This window comes from Octopus bimaculoides, chromosome 29 (genome assembly GCF_046866305.1).
Source record: "Octopus bimaculoides isolate indiv1 chromosome 29, ASM4686630v1, whole genome shotgun sequence".
NCBI lineage: Eukaryota > Metazoa > Mollusca > Cephalopoda > Octopoda > Octopodidae > Octopus > Octopus bimaculoides.
In genome coordinates, this window is record NC_142956.1 from 5,700,283 (window position 1) to 5,725,378 (window position 25,096).

Genomic DNA, 25,096 nt, shown 5'->3' on the forward strand with positions numbered 1-25,096 from the left:
TATTATTATTATTATCATTATTATTATTATTATTATTATTATTATTTTTATTATTATTATTTATTATTATTATTATTATTATTACTATTATTATTATTATTATTATTATTATTATTATTATTATTATTATTATTATTATTATTATTATTATCATTATTATTATTATTGTTCAGTAGTTTTATTTTTATAACGTGCTTTCACTTCACAACCGAGCGCAGCTCTGTGCGCCTTGGGTATGTGCTGTGGTTTGCTGTGGTGCTCTTATCTTTACTGTATTGAAAGTGTTTTGCATAGAATGTGTGCAGTACCCAGTAGTGCAATTTTCTGTATGTTATATATATTTGTAAGTCCTGGTATTTTTGTTATGTATTTGTCTGAATATTTTTTTATTATACCTAAGGCACCTACTATGATAGGAATTGTTTCTGTTTTTAGACTCCACATTCGAGTTATCTAAATTTCCAGGTCGTAGTATTTTGAAAGTTTTTCCATTTCTTTTAGAGAAACGTTGTCATCTGCTGGTATTGATACATCAATTAGAAAGCATTTTTTTTCTTCATGATCTTTGACAACTATATCTGGTCTATTTGCCTTAATTTCTCTATCTGTGTGTATTGGCATATCCCAGAGTATGGTTGCTTTCTCGTTTTCTGTGACCTTTTCTGGCGAATGTTTATACCATCTTTTTTCTGTTGTTATTCCATAGTATTGGCATAGCTTCCAGTGTATATAGGTCCCAGCTCTGTCGTGTCTGTGAATATATTCCTTCTTAGCCAGGACTGGGCAGCCAGAGATAATATGATTTATTGTTTCTTGTCCATCTCCACATATTCTACAGTTATTTGTTATATTTCTTTTCATTATGTGTTTTTGGTAATTTCTGGTGGGGAGGCTCTGGTCTTGTGCAGCAATTAAAAAGCCTTCAGTCTCTGCTTTGAGTCCTGAGCTTCTCAGCCATTGCTGGGATTTTTCTCTCTCTATTTCTTTCGCATTTAGTTTAGCCCAATATTTACCATGTAGGGGCTTTTCTTGCCATCGTTTTATCATGGCCCGTTGCTGTTCTAGTTTTAGTTTGGATTTCATTTGTTTTATAGCTTTTGTTGTTTCTTCTTCTTCTTCTTCTTCTTCTTCTTCTTCTTCTTCTTCTTCTTCTTCTTCTTCTTCTTCTTCTTCTTCTTCTTCTTCTTCTTCTTCTTCTTCGTATTTGTTAGGTAGATTGATTTCTTGTTTGTATTTGTCAGCTTCCTTAAATACTGAAAACAGTTTTTTTGTTTTTCTCGTGTTTTGTGGCTATTTGTATTAGCTTCCCTTGCTTCTGGAGTAGGTATCTTTGCAGTCCTATGGTGGTTATTTTATAATAGTTTTCTAGCTGTATAAGACCCCTGCCACCTTCTGTGCGTTGTATATATAGCCTTTCTATGTCAGATTTTGGGTGGTGCATCCTATATCCTGTCATTATTTTTATTGTTTACCTGTCTATTTTAGATAGTTCGTTTAATGTCCAGTTAAGGACATTGTAGCTGTAGCTTATAACTGGGACAGCTAAAGTGTTGATGCCCATTAACTTGTTTTTAGCATTGAGCTCTGTTTTTAGTATTGATCTAACTCGTCTATAGTACTCTTTCTTTATTTATTCTTTCATTTGTGTATGTTGTATCCTATCTAGTTCATTGACTCCTAAATACTTATATGGTTGGCTTTCGTCTAGTTCTCTTATTTCATTGGCTTTATCTAGTGTTATATTGCTACTTTTAGCTAATTTTCCTCTTTTCAGGGTTGCTTTGGCACATTTTTCTAATCCGAATTTCATATCTATTTCCTTGTTAAAGCCGTGTACTGTCTGTAGTTTATTATTATTATTATTATTATTATTATTATTATTATTATTATTATTATTATTATTATTATTATTTTTATTATTATTATTATTATTATTATTATTCCCTGGTTTGAAATTGTGTCGCTTATTGTGCAGTACTACTACAGCATAAGTCTGTTTCTGCTACTTGAACAATATGCTCAGAGAAGGGCCATTCAAATTCCTGCAGTTCTGAAGTATATTTTAACAGCCTATATACATGAGCTAAAAATCTTTGTGCAATATCGAAAGTGTTCTCTCCTTTCTCTTCTTTCTAAGTAGCAACATCTGTATTTTATTTTGTATCCATGTATTCAATCAATGTTGGTGTTTGCGCTTGGTAAGACCAATCAGCATATACATTTGTACAAACTTGTTAAATATCTACCAGCCTTTTTTCACTTTGAAACACTTCCAACTATTCTTCTAATCGTGTTTTTACCTCGTAAATTTTCACCCGAACATGAATAAAGCAAATGTGTTATGATCTGCTTAATACTTCCGGCCCAAGACGAAACATTAAAGGACTATATATTTTTCTTCATATTTCATGCACACATATACACATGCCCATACACACACTTTACACAAAATACCAAACAGCGATGATGTAGAATCCAAAGACATATGATCAAGCACATTGTCACACACATGTACACATTCACATATATACAGAGCGGCAAATGAATGTTAAGAAAGAAGGATGGAAAGATACTAAGTATGTGGAAATATACAGTCAAGGAAATAGTATCAACAAAACTGGTCCAACTTACAAATATCTTAAGACGGGAAGATTTACAAACCACCCATTTTCGATTCTGGCGATTTTATTATTGTTTAGATATCTGAAAAACAGAAGAGATTTGTCATAATTTCAAATATTACGTCCAACAAATTAGATGCAGTAATAGAAGTAATATAAATATAAATGAAAGAATTAAGTGAATATGACTATGAAAATGATGAGTTAAGAATGTGATGAAAATAATGATGAGTGATGTAATAATGTTAAGTGATGATGAAGGCGATAATGATTATGATGATTGCATAGGTGTAGACAGATTTAGTGGTGGTGAAGTGTTTCCGTCTGCTCGCAATGAAGCTCTGGTTTATGAGTGATAAGGATGATAATGATGGTGAAGATGACGATGATGCTCATCACGGTGATGATGATGTTAACTACAACGACAATGATGATGATGATGATGATGATGATGATGATGATGATGATTATAATTGAGGCTGCAGTTAATCATTGTGAATATGATGAGGAGAAGGACGCTGATATAGAAAGTAAAAAAAAAACTATAATAAAAGAGGAGGATGAGAAAACGAAGAAAATTAAAGACTAGTAGATAGGGAGAAATATGGAAAAGATAAAGAAGACTAAACCGAAACAGGGGACGTCTATCTATCTATCATTCTATCCCTCTATCAATTTATCTATCAATATATAGCTGGATATGTAGGTAGATAGATCGCCAGACAGATACAGATACACACACACACACACACACACACACAAAAACAAAAAACAAATATATATGTTTATGTATATGTAACATATATGCACATTCATTTGTTCATTTAGTACTTCAGCAATTTTACCTCGGTCATCCTGGAGCACCGTGTATATTGGAAAACATCGATCCTAGGACTTACTCATGGTGAGACTAGTACTAAAATTTAGCCCGCCCGGGGAAGTCATCCACATCACACAGAAAACTGTGATATATGAAACTTTTTGGATAAAAACCAAAAAGTTTGATATTGCCTACAAGGAGGTTCTCCTGCAAAATATCTTGGAGGACGTACTTCCAAGACAAATGTAGGAGAAGTATCACCAGAAGTTGATGTTTCATGGCTTATGGTAGCTCTAATATTCGGATTAGAATACAAGGTCACAATCCTACATGCAACAAAATTTCACCTGCAAAACTGGCAGAGCAGGGATTAGAAATAGTAATCGAGGCATCCTCTGGCGACCTGAAAAAATTCCGGACTCAATTTCAATTGGTGAAGACACCAAATTAAGAGTCATGTTGGAGAGGCAAAAGCTGCGCAGCTGTAAGTGTGGCCAAAAGGGCCATATAAGAGCAGGATGCTCTCCACCAACGGCAGCTGTACCAACGATAAGACGACACCAACCGATGAAACCACAATCCAATGGAAACAGAGAAGATAGCGGACGCCCAGCCAACAGCTCTAAATGAAACACAAAATCTACCAAAAGTGCGTCGCCAGAGTATGAAGCTCAGAAAATCCAGGAAATAGATTGGACGACCGTCACACAAACAAAGCAGAAAACCCCAAACCCGCTTCCCCCTGAACCCCCAAACACGCATTTAACATCGCAGGCATAAACTCTAACAATAACGAACCAATGCAATTAACAGAAAGATTCTCATCAAGAAAATCAAAATAAGAACCTCTGAACCCCAACATTCCCCCTCCTATCGAGATCTATCTAATCTATTAGGTATACAGTTTTAAAACATTCATTCACTGAATTCATTGGACCATTTCAGAAACCTTTTTCATCCCACCTGTACCAAAAAGTGTCAAAACCCCAAATAACATGACGCAAGGTAAGCGGAAGGGGAATTACCCTCCACTCTCCTCTATATGTAAGAAAACCTATGTTGCATAATTATACGTGACCTCAGGTCGGAATGGCAGCAAAGGTGACGACCTCGGGTTGCATGGAATAGATTTAGTAGTTACTACTGAAAGCAGACTAAATGGACTGCAATCTTTATCTCCCCTGATAAATTGCTACGAGAAATTTATTTATCCATGACAACCTGGACGGTAAGGAAGGGTTGCAGTTCTACTCAGGAAAAAATTGGATTTAGAGATAAGAATTTAGTGATAAGAATTGTAGGGCAGGTTAGCCGTCCTTGATGCGACGCACAATAACGGTAAATCTATCAAGTTGGTAGTTGTCTACACTTCTTGCGCAGCAGGGAAGTCTGACTTTTTCAGAAGCCTAGAGAATTTTCTAGGAACGTTGAACACTTTAGTGTTGTTAAGGTCTTTAATATAATTTACGACGCACGCGTGGATTGTGTCGGCTCGAACCCGGATAGGAAGGGGTCTTCTTATTCGTTTTCAGCTGGCAGACCGATTCATATTGGATCGCCTGGACGTTCCATTGTGGTCATGAGCGAATAACGATGGGTCTTACAGATCTTATCTACACAGGATTATTGTTAGAATTAAAGATCAGAACGTAGATAGTTGTCCACAACATCATATTGTCAATCACAGAGATCACAGACTTGTAACGTACAGATTTGACTTAGAGAGTTTGTGTAGACAGGGACCAGGTTACTAGAAGTTAAACAAGTCGATTTGGGCCTGTGAAGCCTACCTGAACCGGGTTAGGCAGTTAGTGATGAGGGCATTGACTGGTACCATTATTTACAACAAATTGTGGTATGCACTCTAAAGAGCCATTACATTTGAGTCCATGTGATTTAGTAAAGATCTAGTTAGTAATTGAATAGAATAGAATTGGTTTGAGTTAAGGCGCTAGAAGAGGCAATGCGGTCAGGCTCTGCATCCAGAATTTTAGCTGTGCGGTTGGCACTCGACCAACATCTCAAAGCTAATCACGAAGGATGCATTGCCAGGAGTATGTTGCGTGAAATGGGACAAGAGAGAATCAACATTGCCAGATGGACCCATGTGTCAGGCACTCAACGTGGAAATATTGCAACAATAAGACTTTTGAGGGACCAACATGAGCACTCATTAAACAAGCCCGAGATGTGCAAAGTGTTCCACGAAAATTTCACACAGTTTTTTCGTGAGGCGCGGTGGGGTGGTGAGACGGAGCGTAGGGAGGACCTCACGGACTCGTCGGTTTCACGTGTCTCTCAGAGCGGGAAGCGGAATATTGCGAGAGGCCGATACCAGCTGTGAAAGGCCGATACGAACTGTATTACACTATGCCAGACATGTTTGGGCACCTGCTTGCATGCGTCTATTCCAACTGGAAACAGAACAGGTGTATTCCCAAGTCTGTGTGCCAGGGGATTATGACGCTGCTAAGAAAGGACTAAAATAAAGGGGCTGTAATTGGTAATTTTAGGCCCATCACTCTGCTTTACACAGAACTGAAGATTTTGGCCAAGGAATTAGTAAAAAGGTTGGGTGGACTTGTTTGGGAGGTACAAGCCTCGTAGGTCAATTCACGACAGTCTTTACCTTATACGCTATACCTTAGAGAGGGTAAGTACAATTCCTGGAATGGTAAAGCTATGACCCATTTTGACCAATATAAAGCGTTTCATAGGGTTGACCATCAGTTTCTAGTGGTGGTCTTTGCGGCAGCCGGGTTTGGCTCACCCTTCCTTGGGTGGATCACCAATTTATATAGCAACATCAAATCGATCGTTCGGGTGTGCTGTTTGATTTCGGAACTGTTCAGCATTGAGCGCTCGGTACGGCAAGGATGTCCTCTCTCCCCTCTTCTGCATGTTTTGTCCCTCAAGACATTGCTGTGAAAGCTGAAGGTTATGAGAGGTATGCCGCTAGGTGAGGGCAAGTTGGCTTTTCTTACTCAGGTAATAGAAGCTCTCTCTCAAAGGGAGGGTAGAGGTTACAGGTGTGTTTATCGCATCTGTAATTATCTACCACCTAATCGTCCTGCCTTGGCCAGATTCGTGGCTGAACTAGTTGGAACAAATGCTCTTCCGCTTTTTGTGGATGGGAAGGGGACCTCTTGTAAGGCGCTCTATTTAGTAGGGTATGCCATGGCTACAAATGCGCAGGCATGCGCAGAGGCAACAGTGATTCTACCGGAACGGTGAACAGGAGTGGTCTCCGTTTGTCAGTCTGTTGCTTCCGCGGTTCTCCTCTTTTCGTGAACTGAATCCATGGAGTAATCGTAGACCGAAGTTGAGTGCTTGGCAAGTGAAGTGTCGTCAGGCACTCTTGCTCCTTTCCCAGACGGCAGCGGTGGTCCTACCTCGTCATTTTATAGAGGCACGGTAGAGTTCAAGTGTGATGACACCCTGGGAGAAACCATGGGTTTCGATGACATTAAACATGCTGTCTTGTGCCGGGCCAGGGCCTATGGATAATTTCCAGACGTCCCTGGCATGGCAATTTAACTGAGGAATCTTACCAATTTATAATAAACTTTAGAGGCTTGTTATTTAATCCACGCCAACTTGGCTAAGATGTGAGCAAGACAGAGAAACTGTTCCACACACAACTGTGTGATATCCGAAGATTTCGGAACTTTGATTTTATCGGGCCGACTCTAGAAGATTCTGGTTTTCGTCCGTTTTTATCGATCACTTGTCCAACTACTTTATTTTTGTTTAAACAATCGTATTTATTTTCACTTACTTCAAATCCATTGCCGCTTATTCTTTCCAAGACATTTTTAATATGTTCAAAATGCTGGCCGCTCGATTCACTTTTGATCCAAGTATGGGACCTCAAACTCACAGTCTGTTAGCATAGTGTCCATCACATGTTGATATATTGCTAGTGCGACCTTAACCCCATATGTCAGTTTTATTGAAACGGTACAGACCTTTATGCGTATTAATTGCTCATCCACCAATATATGGACGTAGCCCTCTGACAAATCCAGCTCGGCAAAGAAATTTCCACCATTGCATTTAACAAAAATTTCTTCTAGATTTGAAAACTTGGAGGTGTAATTTTTTAAACAGTCATTAAGATCTGTTGAGAAGTCCGCACTGTCATCGTATCCCGGGTCGAACACCTACAGTGGGTAGGTAAGGCCTTAAGGGAATATGAAGCAGTGGCAGGGGCAAAAATTAACCGGGATAAGTCGGTCAGCTTACAACTCGGTACTGCGAGAGGCAAGTCGATGTCATTCAACACCTTCATTGGACGGCGGACGGACGGACTGATAAAAATGCTATGCGTTTGGTTTGGTCCAGTACTACAGTTTGGCCCAGTACACTCTTATTTTGTTGTTTTTCTTTATTCATATATACAGTAGCAGCCACCTATTCTGAGTAGTCTACTTTTTCAATTACACCCATGTTTTCCAATCTTTTTAGTTCCTTCTCAACTTGACGTAACGCCACAAAAGGCACATTTCTTTTAGGTTTGAACACCGGAACAACATTTTCTTTCAACTCACATTTTACTGTGACTTTTTTACACGTTCCGAGTTCTTTCCGAGATGACATCGGGGTATATCTTCTTTAATTTTAATTTCAAATTTTCCGACGCATTATCTGACACGGAATGTGACACGTTCACCTTCTTACATAATGTATTCAATGGAGGATCCCACAGGTCGAATTTTTCCATTAAATCTGTGCTGAACAGATTCATTGTATTTTTAAATACAATTATTTTACTTTTCTGAGTCATTTCTTTAAGTTTTATTTATAGCGCAATTTCACCCAAGAATTGAACTCGTTCCCCCGATACACAGGGAAATATTTTAGTATTTTTTATATAACGCCCTTCCTATCTTAATCGATATTGATGTATTAATTATCGATACACCTGAACCGGTATCTAATGGCATTTTCGGTTTTCTATGGCATAATTCAATTTTATTGAGAAGACTTTCTTCGGTTTCTCATTTTTGACATTTTTCTTCAACCAGCATATTGACAATCTGTGCCCGATTTTACTGCACTTAAAACTCTTTAGCTTTAAAGGGGAAATCCTTCATAAAATGCAGGTCTCTGCAACTATAGCACGGTTTTGGATTTATCTAACTTTTCTTCAATACTTTCGTTACACGTTTGTACTCTATTATTATTATTATTATTCAGTAGTTTTATTTTTATAACGTGCTTTCACGTCACTACCGAGCGCAGTTCTGTGCGCCTTGGGTATGTGCTGTGGTTTGCTGTGGTGCTCTTATGGTTACTGTATTGAAAGTTTTTTGCGTAGGATGTGTGCAGTGCCCAGTAGTGCAATTTTCTGTATGTTATATATATTTGTAAGTCCTAGTGTTTTTTTTATGTATTTGTCTGAATATTTTTTATTATACCTAAGGCACCTACTATGATAGGAATTGTTTCTGTTTTTAGATTCCATATTCGAGTTACCTCTATTTCCAGGTCTTTGTATTGTGAAAGTTTTTCCATTTCTTTTCGGGAAACGTCGTCATCTGCCGGTATTGATACATCAATTAGAAAGCATTTTTTTCTTCATGATCTTTGACAACTCTATCTGGTCTATTTGCCTTAATTTCTCTATCTGTGTGTATTGGCATATCCCAGAGTATGCTTGCGTTCTCGTTTTCTGTGACCTTTTCTGGCGTGTGTTTATACCATCTTTTTTCTGTTGTTATTCCATAGTGTTGGCATAGCTTCCAGTGTATATAGGTCCCAGTTCTGTCGTGTCTGTGAATATATTCCTTCTTAGCCAGTACTGGGCAGCCAGAGATAACATGATTTTTTGTTTCTTGTCCATCTCCACATATTCTACAGTTACTTGTAATGTTTCTTTTCATTATATGTTTTTGGTAATTTCTGGTGGGGAGGCTTTGGTCTTGTGCAGCAATTAAAAATCCTTCAGTCTCTGCTTTGAGTCCAGAGCTTCTCAACCATTGCTGGGATTTTTCTGTGTCTATTCGTTTTGCATTTAGTTTAGCCCTGTATTTACCATATAGGGGCTTTTCTTGCCATCGTTTTATCATAGTCCGTTGCTGTTCTAGTTTTCGCTTGGATTTCATTTCTTCTTCTTCTTCTTCTTCTTCTTCTTCTTCTTCTTCTTCTTCTTCTTCTTCTTCTTCTTCTTTGTTAGGTAGTATGATTTCTTTTTTGTATTTGTTAGGTAGTATGATTTCTTGTTTGTATTTGTCAGCTTCCTTAAATACTGGAAACAGTTTTTTGTTTTGCTCGTGTTTTGCTATTTTTATTAGTTTCCCTTGCTTCTGGAGTAGGTATTTTTGCAGTCCTATGGTGGTGATTTTATAATAGTTTTCCAGCTGTATAAGACCCCTGCCACCTTCTGTGCGTTGTATATATAGCCTTTCTATGTCAGATTTTGGGTGGTGAATCCTATATCCTCTTTTCAGGGTTGCTTTGGTACAGTTTGCTAATCCGAATTTCATATCTATTTCCTTGGTAAAGCCGTGTATTCTCTGTAGTAGTCTTTCTAGCTCTTTGTCATTTTTTGCGTATAATTTTAGGTCATCCATATATAAAAGATGGCTGTCTTTTTTCCAGTAGCATTTGTGACCGCATCCAGTTCTATTTAGCTATTCAGTTAAAGGTGTGAGTGTCAGACAGAACAGGAGTGGAGAGAGTGTTTCTCCCTGGAATAGTCCTCTTCTAATGGGGATGGCTTTCGTTTTCACAAGTCCCTCTTTCGTTTGGAGCTGTAGCACTGTCTGCCATTTGTTCATTGAGTGCCTTATGTATTTTATAATAATTGGTGCCACCTTCTTTATGGCTAGTGTTTCCAGAATCCACGTGTGGGGAACACTGTCGAAAGCCTTTTGGTAGTCCACCCAGGCCATACTGAGGCCTTTCTTCCTTCTGGAGCTGTCTTCAGCTATGGCGCTATTGATCAATAATTGATCTTTACAGCCGTATGATCCTTTGCAGCATCCCTTCTGCTCTTCTGGAAACAGGTTGTTATTTTCCAGGTGCTTGCAGTAAAGGCTTTGTAGATCATAGGGAGACAGCTTATAGGTCTATAGCTTTGTGGTTTCTCCGTTTCCGTGGATTTGGGGATTAAGATGGTTTTCCCTTTCGTGAGCCATTCAGGTATTGTCTCTGGCTCTGCTAGTATGTTGTTAAAGTTTTCTGCCAGCTTTTTATGCATTCCTGTCGGGTGTTTTAACCAGAATTTGGGGATCTTGTCGTGCCAAGGGGCCTTCCAGTTGCTTAGTCTTTGCAGTGTCTGGGTGACCTCTTCAGTTGTTATAGGGGTCCAGAGTTGCTCCGGTGCTACGTTCATTGTTTTAATGGTCCTTTTCTGGGGTTGTTGCTTCACCGACCATATTTGTTTCCAGAATACTTCCAGTTCCTTTGCTGTTGGTGCTGCAGTAATGTCTATTTTATTTTTACCCAGTCCTTGGTAGAGTTTTTCGGGGTTTGATTTGAACTGTTTGTTTTGTTCAAAGAAACGTTGGCGTTTCTCATACCGGCGGATCGTTTGTGCTTTGGCAAGGATATCTTGTCTACTTATTTCGTTATTATTATTATTATTATTATTATTATTATTATTATTATTATTATTATTACTATTATTATTATTATTATTATTATTCAGTAGTTTTATTTTTATAACGTGCTTTCACTTCACTACCGAGCGCAGCTCTGTGCGCCTTGGGTATGTGCTGTGGTTTGCTGTGGTGCTCTTATGTTTACTGTATTGAAAGTGTTTTGCGTAGAATGTGTGCAGTACCCAGTAGTGCAATTTTCTGTATGTTATATATATTTGTAAGTCCTGGTGTTTTTGTTATGTATTTGTCTGAATATTTTTTTATTATACCTAAGGCACCTACTATGATAGGAATTGTTTCTGTTTTTAGATTCCACATTCGAGTTATCTCTATTTCCAGGTCTTTGTATTTTGAAAGTTTTTCCATTTCTTTTAGAGAAACGTTGTCATCTGCTGGTATTGAAACATCAATTAGAAGGCATTTTTTTCCTTCATGATCTTTGACAACTATATCTGGTCTATTTGCCTTAATTTCTCTATCTGTGTGTATTGGCATATCCCAGAGTATGGTTGCTTTCTCGTTTTCTGTGACCTTTTCTGGCGTGTGTTTATACCATCTTTTTTCTGTTGCTATTCCATAATGTTGGCATAGCTTCCAGTGTATATAGGTCCCAGCTCTGTCGTGTCTGTGAATATATTCCTTCTTAGCCAGGACTGGGCAGCCAGAGATAATATGATTTATTGTTTCTTGTCGATCTCCACATACAGTTACTTGTTATATTTCTTTTCATTATGTGTTTTTGGTAATTTCTGGTGGGGAGGCTTTGGTCTTGTGCAGCAATTAAAAATCCTTCAGTCTCTGCTTTGAGTCCTGAGCTTCTCAGCCATTGCTGGGATTTTTCTCTGTCTATTTCTTTCGCATTTAGTTTAGCCCAGTATTTACCATGTAGGGGCTTTTCTTGCCATCGTTTTATCATGGTCCGTTGCTGTTCTAGTTTTAGTTTGGATTTCATTTGTTTTATAGCTTTTGTTGTTTCTTCTTCTTCTTCTTCGTATTTGTTAGGTAGATTGATTTCTTGTTTGTATTTGTCAGCTTCCTTAAATACTGAAAACAGTTTTTTTGTTTTGCTCGTGTTTTGTGGCTATTTGTATTAGTTTCCCTTGCTTCTGGAGTAGGTATTTTTGCAGTCCTATGGTGGTTATTTTATAATAGTTTTCTAGCTGTATAAGACCCCTGCCACCTTCTGTGCGTTGTATATATAGCCTTTCTATGTCAGATTTTGGGTGGTGCATCCTATATCCTGTCATTATTTTTCTTGTTTTCCTGTCTATTTTACATAGTTCGTTTAGTGTCCAGTTAAGGATGTTGTAGCTGTAGCTTATAACTGGGACAGCTAAAGTGTTGATACCCATTATCTTGTTTTTAGCATTGAGCTCTGTTTTTAGTAGTGATCTAACTCGTCTATAGTACTCTTTCTTTATTTTTTCTTTCATTTGTGTATGTTGTATCCTATCTAGTTCATTGACTCCTAAATACTTATATGGTTGGCTTTCGTCTAGTTCTCTTATTTCATTGGCTTTATCTAGTGTTATATTGCTACTTTTAACTAATTTTCCTCTTTTCAGGGTTGCTTTGGCACATTTTTCTAATCCGAATTTCATTTCTATTTCCTTGGTAAAGCCGTGTACTGTTTGTAGTAGTGTTTCTAGCTCTTTGTCGTTTTTTGCATATAATTTTATGTCATCCATATATAGAAGGTGGCTGACTGTTTTTCCATAGCATTTGTAACCGCATCCAGTTCTATTTAGCAATTCTGTTAAAGGTGTGAGTGCCAGGCAGAACAGGAGTGGAGAGAGCGTGTCTCCCTGGAATATTCCTCTTCTAATGGGGATGGCTTTCGTTTTCACAAGTCCCTCTTTTGTTTGGAGCTGTAGCACTGTCTGCCATTTGTTCATTGAGTGCTCTATGTATTTTATGATAATTGGTGCCACCTTGTTTATGACTAGTGTTTCCAGAATCCACGTGTGGGGAACACTGTCGAAAGCCTTTTGGTAGTCCACCCAGGCCATACTGAGGCCTTTCTTCTTTCTGCGGCTGTCTTCAGTTATGGCTTTATTGATCAATAATTGATCTTTACAGCCGTATGAGCCCTTGCAGCATCCCTTCTGCTCTTCTGGAAACAGGTTGTTATTTTCCAGGTGTTTACTCACTCTCTGCGATATTATTGCAGTAAAGGCTTTGTAGATCGTAGGGAGACAGGTTATAGGTCTATAGTTTTGTGGTTTGTCCGTTTCCGTGGATTTGGGGATTAAGATGGTTTTCCCTTTTGTGAGCCATTCAGGCATTGTTTCTGGATCTGCTATTATGTTGTTAAAGTTTTCTGCCAGCTTTTTATGCATTGCTGGCAGGTGTTTTAACCAGAAATTGGGGATCTTGTCGTGTCCAGGTGCTTTCCAGTTGCTTAGTCTTATTATTATTATTATTATTATTATTATTATTGTTATTATTATTAGTTTTATTATTATTAGGTTGTTTCTTTTTCTTCTGTCTTCACATTTTCTTCCATTTCTAGCCGAGTGTTTTCAGTACACCTAGGGCAGAGAAACTAATTGTATGCATTCCCAGTTTACACACGCAAAATCACAGGTTAAATGTGTATTTGAAAAAAAATGATAAATAAATAAATTCATGAATTGATGTTGTTTTCACCGCGATGATGCTCTTCTTAGTACATGAGTCGTTCCAGTTAACTCGATTTTTCGCACTTTCCGTAGGGATGGTAAGCCTGGTATCATTTAAAAATAGGTTTCAGTACCTTTGTTTATCATTCCTAGAGATCCTACAATCACTGGTATGGTAGTCGCCTTGAGGTGCCACATTTTTTCAATTTCTATTAGCAAGTCTTTATATTTACTGATCTTGTCAAATTCTTTCGCCGCTATATTATGATCACAGGGAATACTCATGTCAATTAATAAACACGTCTTCTTCGTCTGGTCTTTTATAATAATATCCGGTTTATTAGCTTTTATAGCCTTGTCGGTATGTACGGGGAAGTCCCAGAGAATCGATACATTTTCTCCCTCGGTCACAGCTTCAGGATGGTATTTATACCATTTGTCAGGGGTTTTGATTTTATAATGCCGACATATTGTCCAAAGTAAATACTGGCCAACTCTGTCATTTCTTGCTTTATATTCTACAGGTGCAAAGACTCTACAACCTGAGATTAGGTGGTCTATAATTTTAATCTCATCGTTACACAATCGACATTTTGTGTCAGCTCCATTTTTTATCACATTGGCTTGGTAGTTCCGGGTTAATAAGTTTTGGTCTTGAGCAGCCAATATGAAACCTTCACTCTCTGCTTTTGTCCCTGAACTTCGTAACCATTGATGCGTGCGTTTTTGGTCGACATCAGCTTGTTTGCTATGAGCCACATTCTTGCCATGCAGAGGTTTCTCTTCCCATCTGCTAGCTAATTTTTCATGTGCTTTTGTCTTTGCAATTAATTTTATTTTCTTTGCAGCAGCAGTTGGAGCATTTCCTTCAACCTGATCAAGCTGGTGGGTATCTAAGAGTTCGGTAGCGAATCTTTTGCTCCCCTTCAGAATAGAGTTTTTTGGTCTTTCATGTTTTTCAACAAGTTTCAGCATCTAATCATTTGTTGTTTCAAGGTATTTGGCCAGTCCGATTGTGGTGGTTTTGTACGTAAGTTCAAGCTGGATCAGGCCTCGACTTCCCTGAGCTCTGGGACGGTAAAGACGATCCACGTCTGCCTTTGGATGGTGCATCTTATTACAAGTCAGTAGCTTGCCGATTTTTCTATCAATTTTGATTATTTCACTGGTATTCCAGTTAAGCACATTGAAGCTATAAAGAACAACTGGGACTGCTGAGGAATTTATGGCTAACACCTTATTATATGCATTCAGCTCAGACTTCAGAACTGCTCGAACTCTTCTATAACATTCCTTCCTAACCTTCTCTGTCATGCTTGCATGCTGGATACCAGAGCCTTCATTTATTCCTAGGTATTTATAGGTTTGTTTCTGCTCAAGTTCTTTTATTACTGTTTCGACATCTAATTCTATTGAACATGACTTTACCAGTTTCCCTTTCTTAAAAGTGGCTTTGGCACACTTTTCAAGGCCAAACTCCATCCCGATATCATCACTGAATCCAGTATGTAGTAGTCCTATAAGCTCTTCATCCTCTTTGCGATATAACTTTAAATCCTCCATATGAAATAGATTGCTTATTTTCCCGTTGTCAATTTTATAGTCATACCCTGTTCTATTCACTTCACTTGAGAGTGGTATTAGTGCTATGCAGAAAATTAGTAGTGAAAGTGAGTCACCTTGGAAAATGCCACAGTTTATGCTAATATTGTTTGAGCACAATACTCCATTAGAATGATATAAAGAATCCATTAAGAGCTGTGATTTCTGCGTTTGTTATGGCAGTTCTCAAGGATCATGCGATTAATTAAGAGCTGATCTTTGCCTCCGTATGCGCCTCGTTTGCATCCTTTTTGTTCAGTGGGAAAGAGGTTATTCTCTTCCATAAACGTATATGTTTTCTCCACTAGAATAAATGTCAAAATATTATAGGTAGTCGACAAACATGTTATAGGCCGAGAGTGTTTGGGTCTTTGGTTTCTTTATTTTGGGGGAGGAGGTAAGTAATGCTATTTGCCATCCGATGGGGAGTTTTTTTCTGTGTCTTTCATAATACTATTAAATAGTACTACTAAGATTTTGTGTGCGGACGAGAGTGATGAGAGCCAGAAATTTGGTACTCTATCAGTACCAGGGAATTTCCACTTATGAGCCTTCGTTAGTGCCCTCCTTAGGTCGACGATTGAGATGTCTTCCCATACCTGTTCTTGTAGATTTTTGTAGGCCTCTTGGGTGCGTTTGATCCAGTCTTTTTTTCATTGTATGGTTTCTCATAACTCCAGATCCCTTTCCAAAAGTGTTCAACTTCTTCCATTAGGGGTGGATTTTCAATGGTCATTTTTTCTTTCCCTCTCTCCCTGTAAAATGATTTGGCATTGGATTTGAACATCTTATTTTGCTTGTAGAATTTGATTCTTTTCTAAAATCTGCGTATTCTCTGAGCTTTTGCTTGAACTTTTTGTTTAAGTGTTTCATTCATTGACATTAGTTCTTCTGCTGTTGAGAGTCCATATTTTCTCACGATCGTCCTACCTTTTCTTGATCTTATATCATTTCCAGATATTAGCTCAGTTAATATTGATATCTCCCTTCGCAACGATTCAATCTCAGTTCCAATTCTACTCTTCCAGTTTGATTTTCTTTTCGAATTTGGTATTGTTGGCTTTTTGGGTGTTAAACAGCGTCTTTCGATTACCTTAGCAACAGAGTAAATAATTTCATTTAACTTATTAAGATCGGGTTTTAGTTGTTGTATGATCTCTTGTGTAACACAGTTGCCAATTTTTATTTGCGTTTTATGTTGGTGTGCATTTGGGAGTTTATGGAGTGGTTCCCTATCATTCATATTTGTATGCCCTACAACTGCAACCTTATTCAGAACTTCCTTCTTCATTTCAATAATCGATTTTCTGTGTTGTTCAGCAAATATGTGGTTTTCAAATTCTGTTTCGACATCAATTTCCTGGCTGTTTTTCATAGGGTCATCATATTCTTCTTTTTCTTCGGGCTCTTGAGTGGTTTCGGCAGATGGTCGTCTTTCAGTCAATGCTTGTGGTCCAACATTCCTCTCCTCTGCTTCGTTATTTCTTTTCTGACTTCTATTTAGGTCATTCCCTACCACTTTTTTTAATAGAGGTTAATTATGAATCTGTGAGTCTGGTATTTCTAAGGATATCTCTTCTAACATTTGCTAATCTGTTTTCATCTAGATTTGGTCTGCTACCTGGACTCCGGCTCCTCCAAATTCTGTAGGAGTTTTCAGTGTGTTTCTCTTGGGTTCGCCTACTTAATGCAAAGCAATAAGTGTAGATTACTTCTTTATGTTCTTCCCGGTTTCATTTAGTTTTTTTACATTTTTGATTTTGTGGTCGTTGTGGTGGTGAACTTTGGGGACTTAATTGGGGACAAATCCCGTTTAAGTGACATTCCAGGTTCCTATTCGGAGAAGATATACTGTCATTTGAAAATTTTTCGTCGTCAGGCTGACAGATTCCTGACAGGCGCGCTTCCATTATAACCATTGGATAAGCGATTTGGTGTACTGTTTGAAATTTTCTTTGATTTTTAAGTAAAGTTAAATTATAATTAAGTTTACATTATTATTTAATTTTAAAATTTTATTTTATCATTATTATTATTATTATTATTATTATTATTATTATTATTATTATTATTATTGAGTGAGAGAGCAGTGCATGCCATCAAAGTGACACTGGGGTAAAATATACAAAGCCCAGTGTACCCATCATGACTACCCATCTGATAAGGGTACACCAGACACATGCATCACAACCATATGTGCACAACATGGTGATCTCATATCAAGATAAACAGCGCATGACATCGCAGGTCGGGCCCAGTTAGACTTTTTTTCAGGTCGAGTAGCCCATCCCGCTCAAAAGGTCCCTGAATAAGGTTTGTTTAAGGGGGTTGAGCAAAACACCCATGTTTCTAAAGGTGAATTATTCAAACTCCAAAGAACTTCTTGCAACACATGGCTATGATGTTCCCCCACTATTTCTGCTCGTGATCAGAGATGCACATATGATCAGCCACCAAGAGACATGCTCAACTGGTTAAGGTCAAACAACTGACAAGCAAATCTGTGGTATTAAGCAGAATATTTGCTGTAGCCCATCTATTATACCAAGACAAAACAAACTACATGATAACACTTCTAATCAATTAAGATAGGAAGCCATGATAGCCACTGCCTGGTACTGGATACTGGCTTTATTATTATTATTATTATTATTATTATTATTATTATTATTATTATTATTATTATTATTATTATTATTATTATTATTATTATTATTATTATTATTATTATTATTTTATGTTTGACTTTTGTTTTGCATTAGTACAAGTTGGATCCCAGTCTCACCCAGAGACCTCAAGAGACAACAAGTTAGAAGTTCATGTAGGTGTTATGCCTAGGGCACCATATATTTGGATTTGTACAGTTTTGTTCAAGTGAATGTTTAAGAAACCATAAGAAAATTATGTGTTTGCTTTAAAATTTGAGATCACATAGACAGTATATTACGTAGGATATGGGCAGTTCCCATGAGCACAATCTTTTGAACTTCAGCCATTTTGGGGTTTGCTGGTATCTGAGCTAAGTAGTAATCAGCCCGTTTCGCTGTCATTCCCAGCGCACCTATGACAATAGGTATTGTTTTCGTCTTCAGATTCCACATTTTGCTAATTTCTATTTCAAGATCTTTATATTTGCTCAGTTTTTGGTAGGTCTTGACAGATACGTTTATATCGATTGGGACAGTCATATCAATGAGGAGGCATGATTTTTGTCTGAAGTCTTTCAGTATGATGTCCGGCCTATTTCCGTCTATCTTTCTGTCAGTTTGAATGGTGAAGTTCCAGAGGAGTGCAATGTGATCATTTTCAAGTACTGGGGGTGGTTTATGTCCCCACCAGTTTTTATCATGGGGCAAGTCCAGGTTTTTGCATATTACCCAGTGAATATATTGTGCAGCTCTATCATGCCTGTTGAGATACTCTGTAGGCGCAAGCAGACTGCACATGGAGACAACATGATCGATGGTCTCATTTTGTTGTTGGCATATACGACATAATGGGAAGCTGCCATTCTTTAATATGTTGGCCTGGTAGTTCTTTGTAGGTAGGCATTGATCTTGGGTTGCTATGATAAACCCCTCTGTTTCTGATTTCAAGCCAGAGGCCATTAACCATTGGTGGGTAAGGGCTTTGTTAATATCTGCATTATTCGGTCTCTTTGGGTATTTGCCATTGAGAGGTTTTCCATGCCATTTTTCAGTCATAATATCTAAATCAGCAATTTTAGCACGGGTTTTCAAGCGCTTAGCTTTTTCTGCAGGTGTTTCTAGTTCGTCTAATTCTTGAATTTGCTGCAATTGGAATTCACTTAGATATTCCTTTGCCTGTTTTGTTACTGAGTAAGATGCTTTCTTGCTTTCATATTTTAAGACAAGTTTTAGCATCCAGTCCTCAGAGTTTTTCAGATAGGTGTCTAAGCCAATTGTGGCTACCTTCATTGATAATGCCAGCTGTAGAAGTCCACGGTGTTTTCCCTATCTTCCTGTAGAAATTTTTGGGGTTATTTTTGAACATGTTATTATCTCGGAAGAATCTAACACGCTTTTCATAAATTGCTATGTGGGCAGCTTTAGCACATACCTTTTGCTTGATAGTTTCTATGGTGGCATCAATGTCAACTATGGTTTTCATATTATATTTTTTCTTTAGTTTTTGGGTCTTTGTAGGTTTGATACTCTTGTCGAATTTAAGGTTTTTCAAACATTCTATGTCAGATCTAAGCAGCTTAATTTGGTGTTGAATGCGTTCTTGCCAAGAAGGCTTTTTGTGCGAGTGTTGTCTTTTTCTAATCTTTTCACCACATAGAATCGTTGAGATTCTTGCGGATGCATAGTACAGGTGGTTGATATCTGTAATATCAACATCATTAGCTGAAATTATATCCTTAAGTGCAAGGCGGATTTTACCAATTATTTTCAGGTTTTGGTTAGAATTGCGAATTTTGGTGAGAGTGTCGCGTTCATTCATACTAGTTTCTTTAATTTTCAGCCATTCAATCATGATTTGATTTTTTAGATCATGTAGTTCTTTGCCGTCGATTTCTGTATGACTTTCTTCATCTATTTGAATTTCACCGGCCTTAGTGTTTATGGTTGGTTCAGAGAGTATTTCACTTTGCCTATCAGTTACCTTAACTCTTTCAATCATTACTGTATTTTCATCAGCCTTGGGCTGGTTTATAATTATTTCCTCTGTAGTATCTTCTTTAGCTGCAGTTTCATTCTTTTTATCCCTTACTGCTTGTTTAATTTGGTCAATCTCTACTTCAGTTAGTAAATTGTTTTTCATAATGTTTCTTCTGACGTTGGCAAGTTTGTTACTGTCTATGTAGGGTCTTACTTCAAGGTGTTTCTGTCTCCAGTTTTAGTAGGTTTGTACAGTATTAGATTTATCTGTAGGGAAATATATGGCATGGTAGAAGGCTGTAAGAACTTCTTTATTATCTTCCCTAGACCATTTTTCATTCTTTTTCTTTTGGTTATTTGATGACGAGCATGGATGGCCATCTGTTGGAATATTCCGGTTGTGGGGTACTTCCAACTCCTATGTGTCGGGAAGATTTGAACCAGTAGCAGATTTCTCGACTCGGATCTGGAGTGAGGCATAACAAGCTTCGACGTTGACGCTAGGGGACGGATCTGTCTGTTTAGGGTAAATTTTTTGAGACAACAACGTCTCCGAGCTCTCGTGGCGTAGCTTCTTAAGGCTAGCAGATCTATTTCGAGTAAGTGGCCCTTTGTGATTCGGTCGACGACCAATCTGGTTTGTGATCTGCTTTCTTATCATTGAGGCATGATGAGCTTTGGCGTTGACATTAGGGGACGGATTTGTCTGTTTAGGGTCAGTTTTTTGAGACATCACCGTCACCGAGGTCTCAGCATGTAAACATTGCTCGTAGCGTAGTTTTTTAAGGCTAGCAGATCGGTATTCATCTGTATTTTTTTTGTTGATAGATTTATCTCCGGGCATAGTGTATCTTCTTTTGTGTGTGTGTTTGTGTGTGTGTGTGTGTGTGTGTGGCATTTTAAACTTATGAATGGTTCACTGTCTGTGTTTGTTCACAAAATGAAAATAAATAAAGAAGAAAAACATGTTTTGGTGTTGCTTCGTTTGAGATATGTGTTTTCGTATGCGTGAGTGTGTCCTGTGATTTTCACGTAGTTGTATAAACATTAAGATGCATGTGTAGTTCTATGGGTATCAAAACGTATATATCATTGTGTACACGTTCGAGTGTATGCGTAATTATTCAATATATGTACTTACAATTTTGTTCCATTTCTTTTTTATATAGTTTGTAAACTTTCCGGTGTTGGTTTTGCGTGTGTGATCGCACGTGTTTCAATGAGACATCGTGCATAGGAGGACCTGTGCTTTGTATGGCAGTGAAATTTCATTTTTTAAGAATAAAAAATATTTAAAAAAAAAATTATCTTCGTTAAAAGACCGCTTCCTTCAAATCTTCCACCGGTTCTTTTGCCTAATTCCATCGATGTTATTGGATTAGATTTGTTTTTGTATAGGGATCCCGGTGTAGCACATCCATGTTGTTATTCAGCCCGGTGCTATTATTATTATTATTATTATTATTATTATTATTATTATTATTATTATTATTATTATTATTATTATTATTATTATTATTATTATTATTATTCTCTTCTATTTTTCTTGTAACTTCTCGAAGGTGAATTATTTGTTGGCATTCCTCGGTCAATTTATGCTAAGTTAGTTCAACAACTTGATTCAACTTTGATAATATTCTTTTTCTAATTTCCGCGTCTTCCATTGCCACAATCTATTTAAATAATATTTGGCACGAAAACTTTTGTAACTTTATTTTGCCGAGAAACCCCGCGTAATTATGTTTTCATGAAATAAATATTTTAATAATATTTTTAGCGAAAAATGTTCACTGTTTCACATTGTGTGGAAATGTTTAAATTTAAAAAAGAATGACTAAGAAAGCTAGGCTGGTATTGTTTATAAGTGTTTTGAAAGGTTAACGCCAGTGACAAAGATGTGGACTGACTTATTACCATAAATCTAAAATCTGTGAGTTATTGGCGTTTCGAGTTCGTAGCAGTTGACTGTGAGCATTTGATATAGAGCACTGAGTCTCGTATAATAGTAATAGTAGTACGTAGTGTATATGGTTTCTTTCTCCTCAATGCTCATCCAATACAAAGATATAAATGTAGCCAAGAAGTAACCGCAAGCCTTGGAGTACAAATTGCCACGTCACATCTTCCTGGCAATTTTCAGTACTGGCTTTACCAATATCGGATTTTTCGGGGGATATTTGGTCACTCTTCATATAAGAGATTCCGACATCCACCATGAATATGAGTTGGCGGGTTCCTATGAAAATAGCTAAGATTGAAATATCTACAGTGCAGGAGAGTCAGCTTGTCCCTCTGGAAATGGCTGGATTCCCTTGTTGCGAGAGTAACGTCGCATTCTAGCAAACACACACAATGAAGCGCTTCGTCAACTACCTTAGAGAATGAAGGGTCTTCCTCGATGGGACGGTGTTACTCTACCGAGACTCCTACTATGCCATCATGGACTGGAAGAGCACAAAAACTCTTAGGCAGTTGATGGCTTGGACTCACATGAGTCTCAAGGCCGCCAAGTCAAAATAGGTATTCTTAGGTGAAGTGATTACTTCTCTGTCGTGTTCATTTACCATCCATAACCTAGACGCGAGTGAAAATCCTAGGAAAGGATTTTTTAACGTAACCAGTGTGACATATAATCCATCAGGAAGCCATCTAGGAATCAGAAGCAAGGCTATCTACATTGATCAAGTCATGTCTAAGTCCTGAATTTACCAATATGCCATATTTCCCAAACTCATTGGCCGTTCGTCACAATAACTTCGTTACAGGGGAGTTGGCTTGTTTCTGCGAAAATGGCTGCGAGTTGCTCTGTACCTGGTCAATATGGCCTTGTATAGAAAATACATCATCTGCAGCCGGAGAGAATTATTTTTTATCCGCGACGTGAAAGTGGTGCACTGCGGAGATTTTGGTAATAATGAAACGCTTCGTTACGACAGTGACAGGGAAGTGTTAGGAGGTTGCTGTTACAGAATGGTGAGCATGCCTTACTACTTTCACGCTTATAGACAGACTTTGCCTTTTTTTATACAGTTGTCATTAAAGACAGCTTCAAAAGAATCAGTGCATTTCCCCCATTCTGCTGTGAGATGTATAATCTAACTACATCTGTATAATGGTACTGCAAGTTGTGAATTTCGAGAAAATTGCGTATTTTTGTATCAAGTTCACAGATCGTCGCAATGGACTATTTTACGATGTCAAAGCTGTAGTGTACAAGATGTACAGCTTAGATATGCGTTGCATCTACATGGTCCCCCCCCCCAACGGAAATTGAGTGGATTGTGATGGGGAATCTTATGAGATTGTGGTTAAGAGTGATATAGATGGGTGTTACTTCGCGAACCTACTCTGTCATTTCCACATATATTTCCCGAATGCTCCAACTTAAACAGGAGAAGACAACACCGGGTCGTTGATTTCATTTCTAAATGAAACTAGTAAGCAAGAAGGTAGTCGTAACCTCGGATGTGCATCATCCAAATTTGTCGGCTACGAAGATTAGAAATGTTTGTTATACGATCAACGATGTTAGGTTTCATAGTTAGAAATATGGTCAACGGAAACTGAGTGCTTTTTTCCCAGCGCTCGAAATTTGCATAATGCAATTTAAATAAATAGTTACATGATTCGACCTGATCAATTGTGAATTACCAATGAGGATTAAACCTGAAAAGAGCTATGAGTTAAGAATGGATTAGATTTTGTAATGAAATAATGAAAACTCGTTCTAGAGTAGAATCAAGGCTAACTGGTAATCTAGAAAATCTTCTGCGATTGATGAGCTGGCGGTGAGATTTACCGTTGTGGAATGTTGAAAAGATATGCCAGGTATCGTAGTCTGAGATATGATGGAATGAAGGAAGAGCTGGGGAGAGTGAGCTACAAGACGATAAATAGCTACAATTTCTCTTTTGATGAATCTGTAGGGGCGATGGCTACCTTATTCGAAGTAGATATTTGTAGTTTTTCTGGAGGGGTTTGCCCAAATAATCCTTGAGGTGAGTGAATCGCGGATGGGTATGCACTTTACTGCATTGAATGAAAAAGTAAAGTTCTACAAGTGGCAGGTAGCCTCTGACAAATTTCGAGAATCGATGACTAGATGAACGATGTAGATGCCACAGGGGCAGGATGATCTGCCTCAAATGATATATTTTTTTTCTGCCAGATACATTCGAGGGTCTCTACAATAACGGATAGCAAAATGGGAGTAATCTGGTCCCTGCTAAAAGGGGTGTGGTGGCGCTGCTTTGAATGAACTAGAACGGGGGTAATGTTTTAAAATGTTCAGGCCGCAACCCTCCTAACTGCAGATCTGACGATTTGGGATCACCTGTAATCAGAAAGGTTGGCGCGTGTCGTCGATGCTCTGATAGATGATGCTCAGATATATGCCTTATCAAACAGATCTATCCATTACAAATTCCTACTCACATGGTTCATCATAGAAAGGATGAATAAAGAATTATGTACGAATGGATCACAGAGCCGTGGCGATTAGGTGAATGCCAATATTTGGCGGCTGACCTGAATGACACTGATTTGGTGTTCATCTTCAGAAGCTCGAACGCTGTACTTTTCAAAAGTCTTCCGGTACTCAAAGTAAATGATCAGGTATTGGAAATGTTTATATGGAGAAGAACGATAAAAAGCGATGGCGAAATGGCTAGCGCTGTGCGGAAGACGTTCAGCCCTTATAAACTTATAAAATATCATTTGAAAAGAAACGTGACGGTTGAGATAGATGTGCTGCCCAACTTTCGAATCAATTGTTTGGGAAGTGGGTGCATGTGGCGAGGAAGGCTGACCTATCGCCTATAGTCTGTTTAGTTCGTTGGAAATATAATGGTAGTTAATGAGTTGCGTTATGTATGGAGTTTCTTGGACAATCTTAGTATGTTTCCTATTTATTGACCGGTTTTGTTGTTAATTGATCTTTTATTATTGTTTACACGTTTATATAAAAACCCGCAACTTACTTTTATCTTCTACTTCTTCGAGTTTTGTAACCCATGACGGCAATAAAATGAAATATCATAATTATTATTATTATTATTATCATCCTCAACGTCTATTATGAAACACTCGATATTTCTTAATTACCGTTTATTTTTACTTGAAAGTAGCCAACAACAAATTACCAAATATTTCAATTAGTGCCTTCTTCTGTGACTCAAAGAGACAGTACTCTCATAAGAAA

The 25,096-nt window shown here is 37.8% G+C and overlaps 1 protein-coding gene across 1 annotated transcript in view; it reads right to left on the minus strand.

Moving 5' to 3' along the window:
• LOC106877970 (leucine-rich repeats and immunoglobulin-like domains protein sma-10) overlaps positions 1-25,096 on the minus strand; it is a 65,685-nt gene that overhangs the window by 6,706 nt on the left and 33,883 nt on the right. The window contains exon 4 of the mRNA XM_052977813.2: positions 2,632-2,703. Coding sequence (XP_052833773.2) covers positions 2,632-2,703 — 72 coding nt within the window. The remainder of the gene's footprint in view (positions 1-2,631; positions 2,704-25,096) is intronic.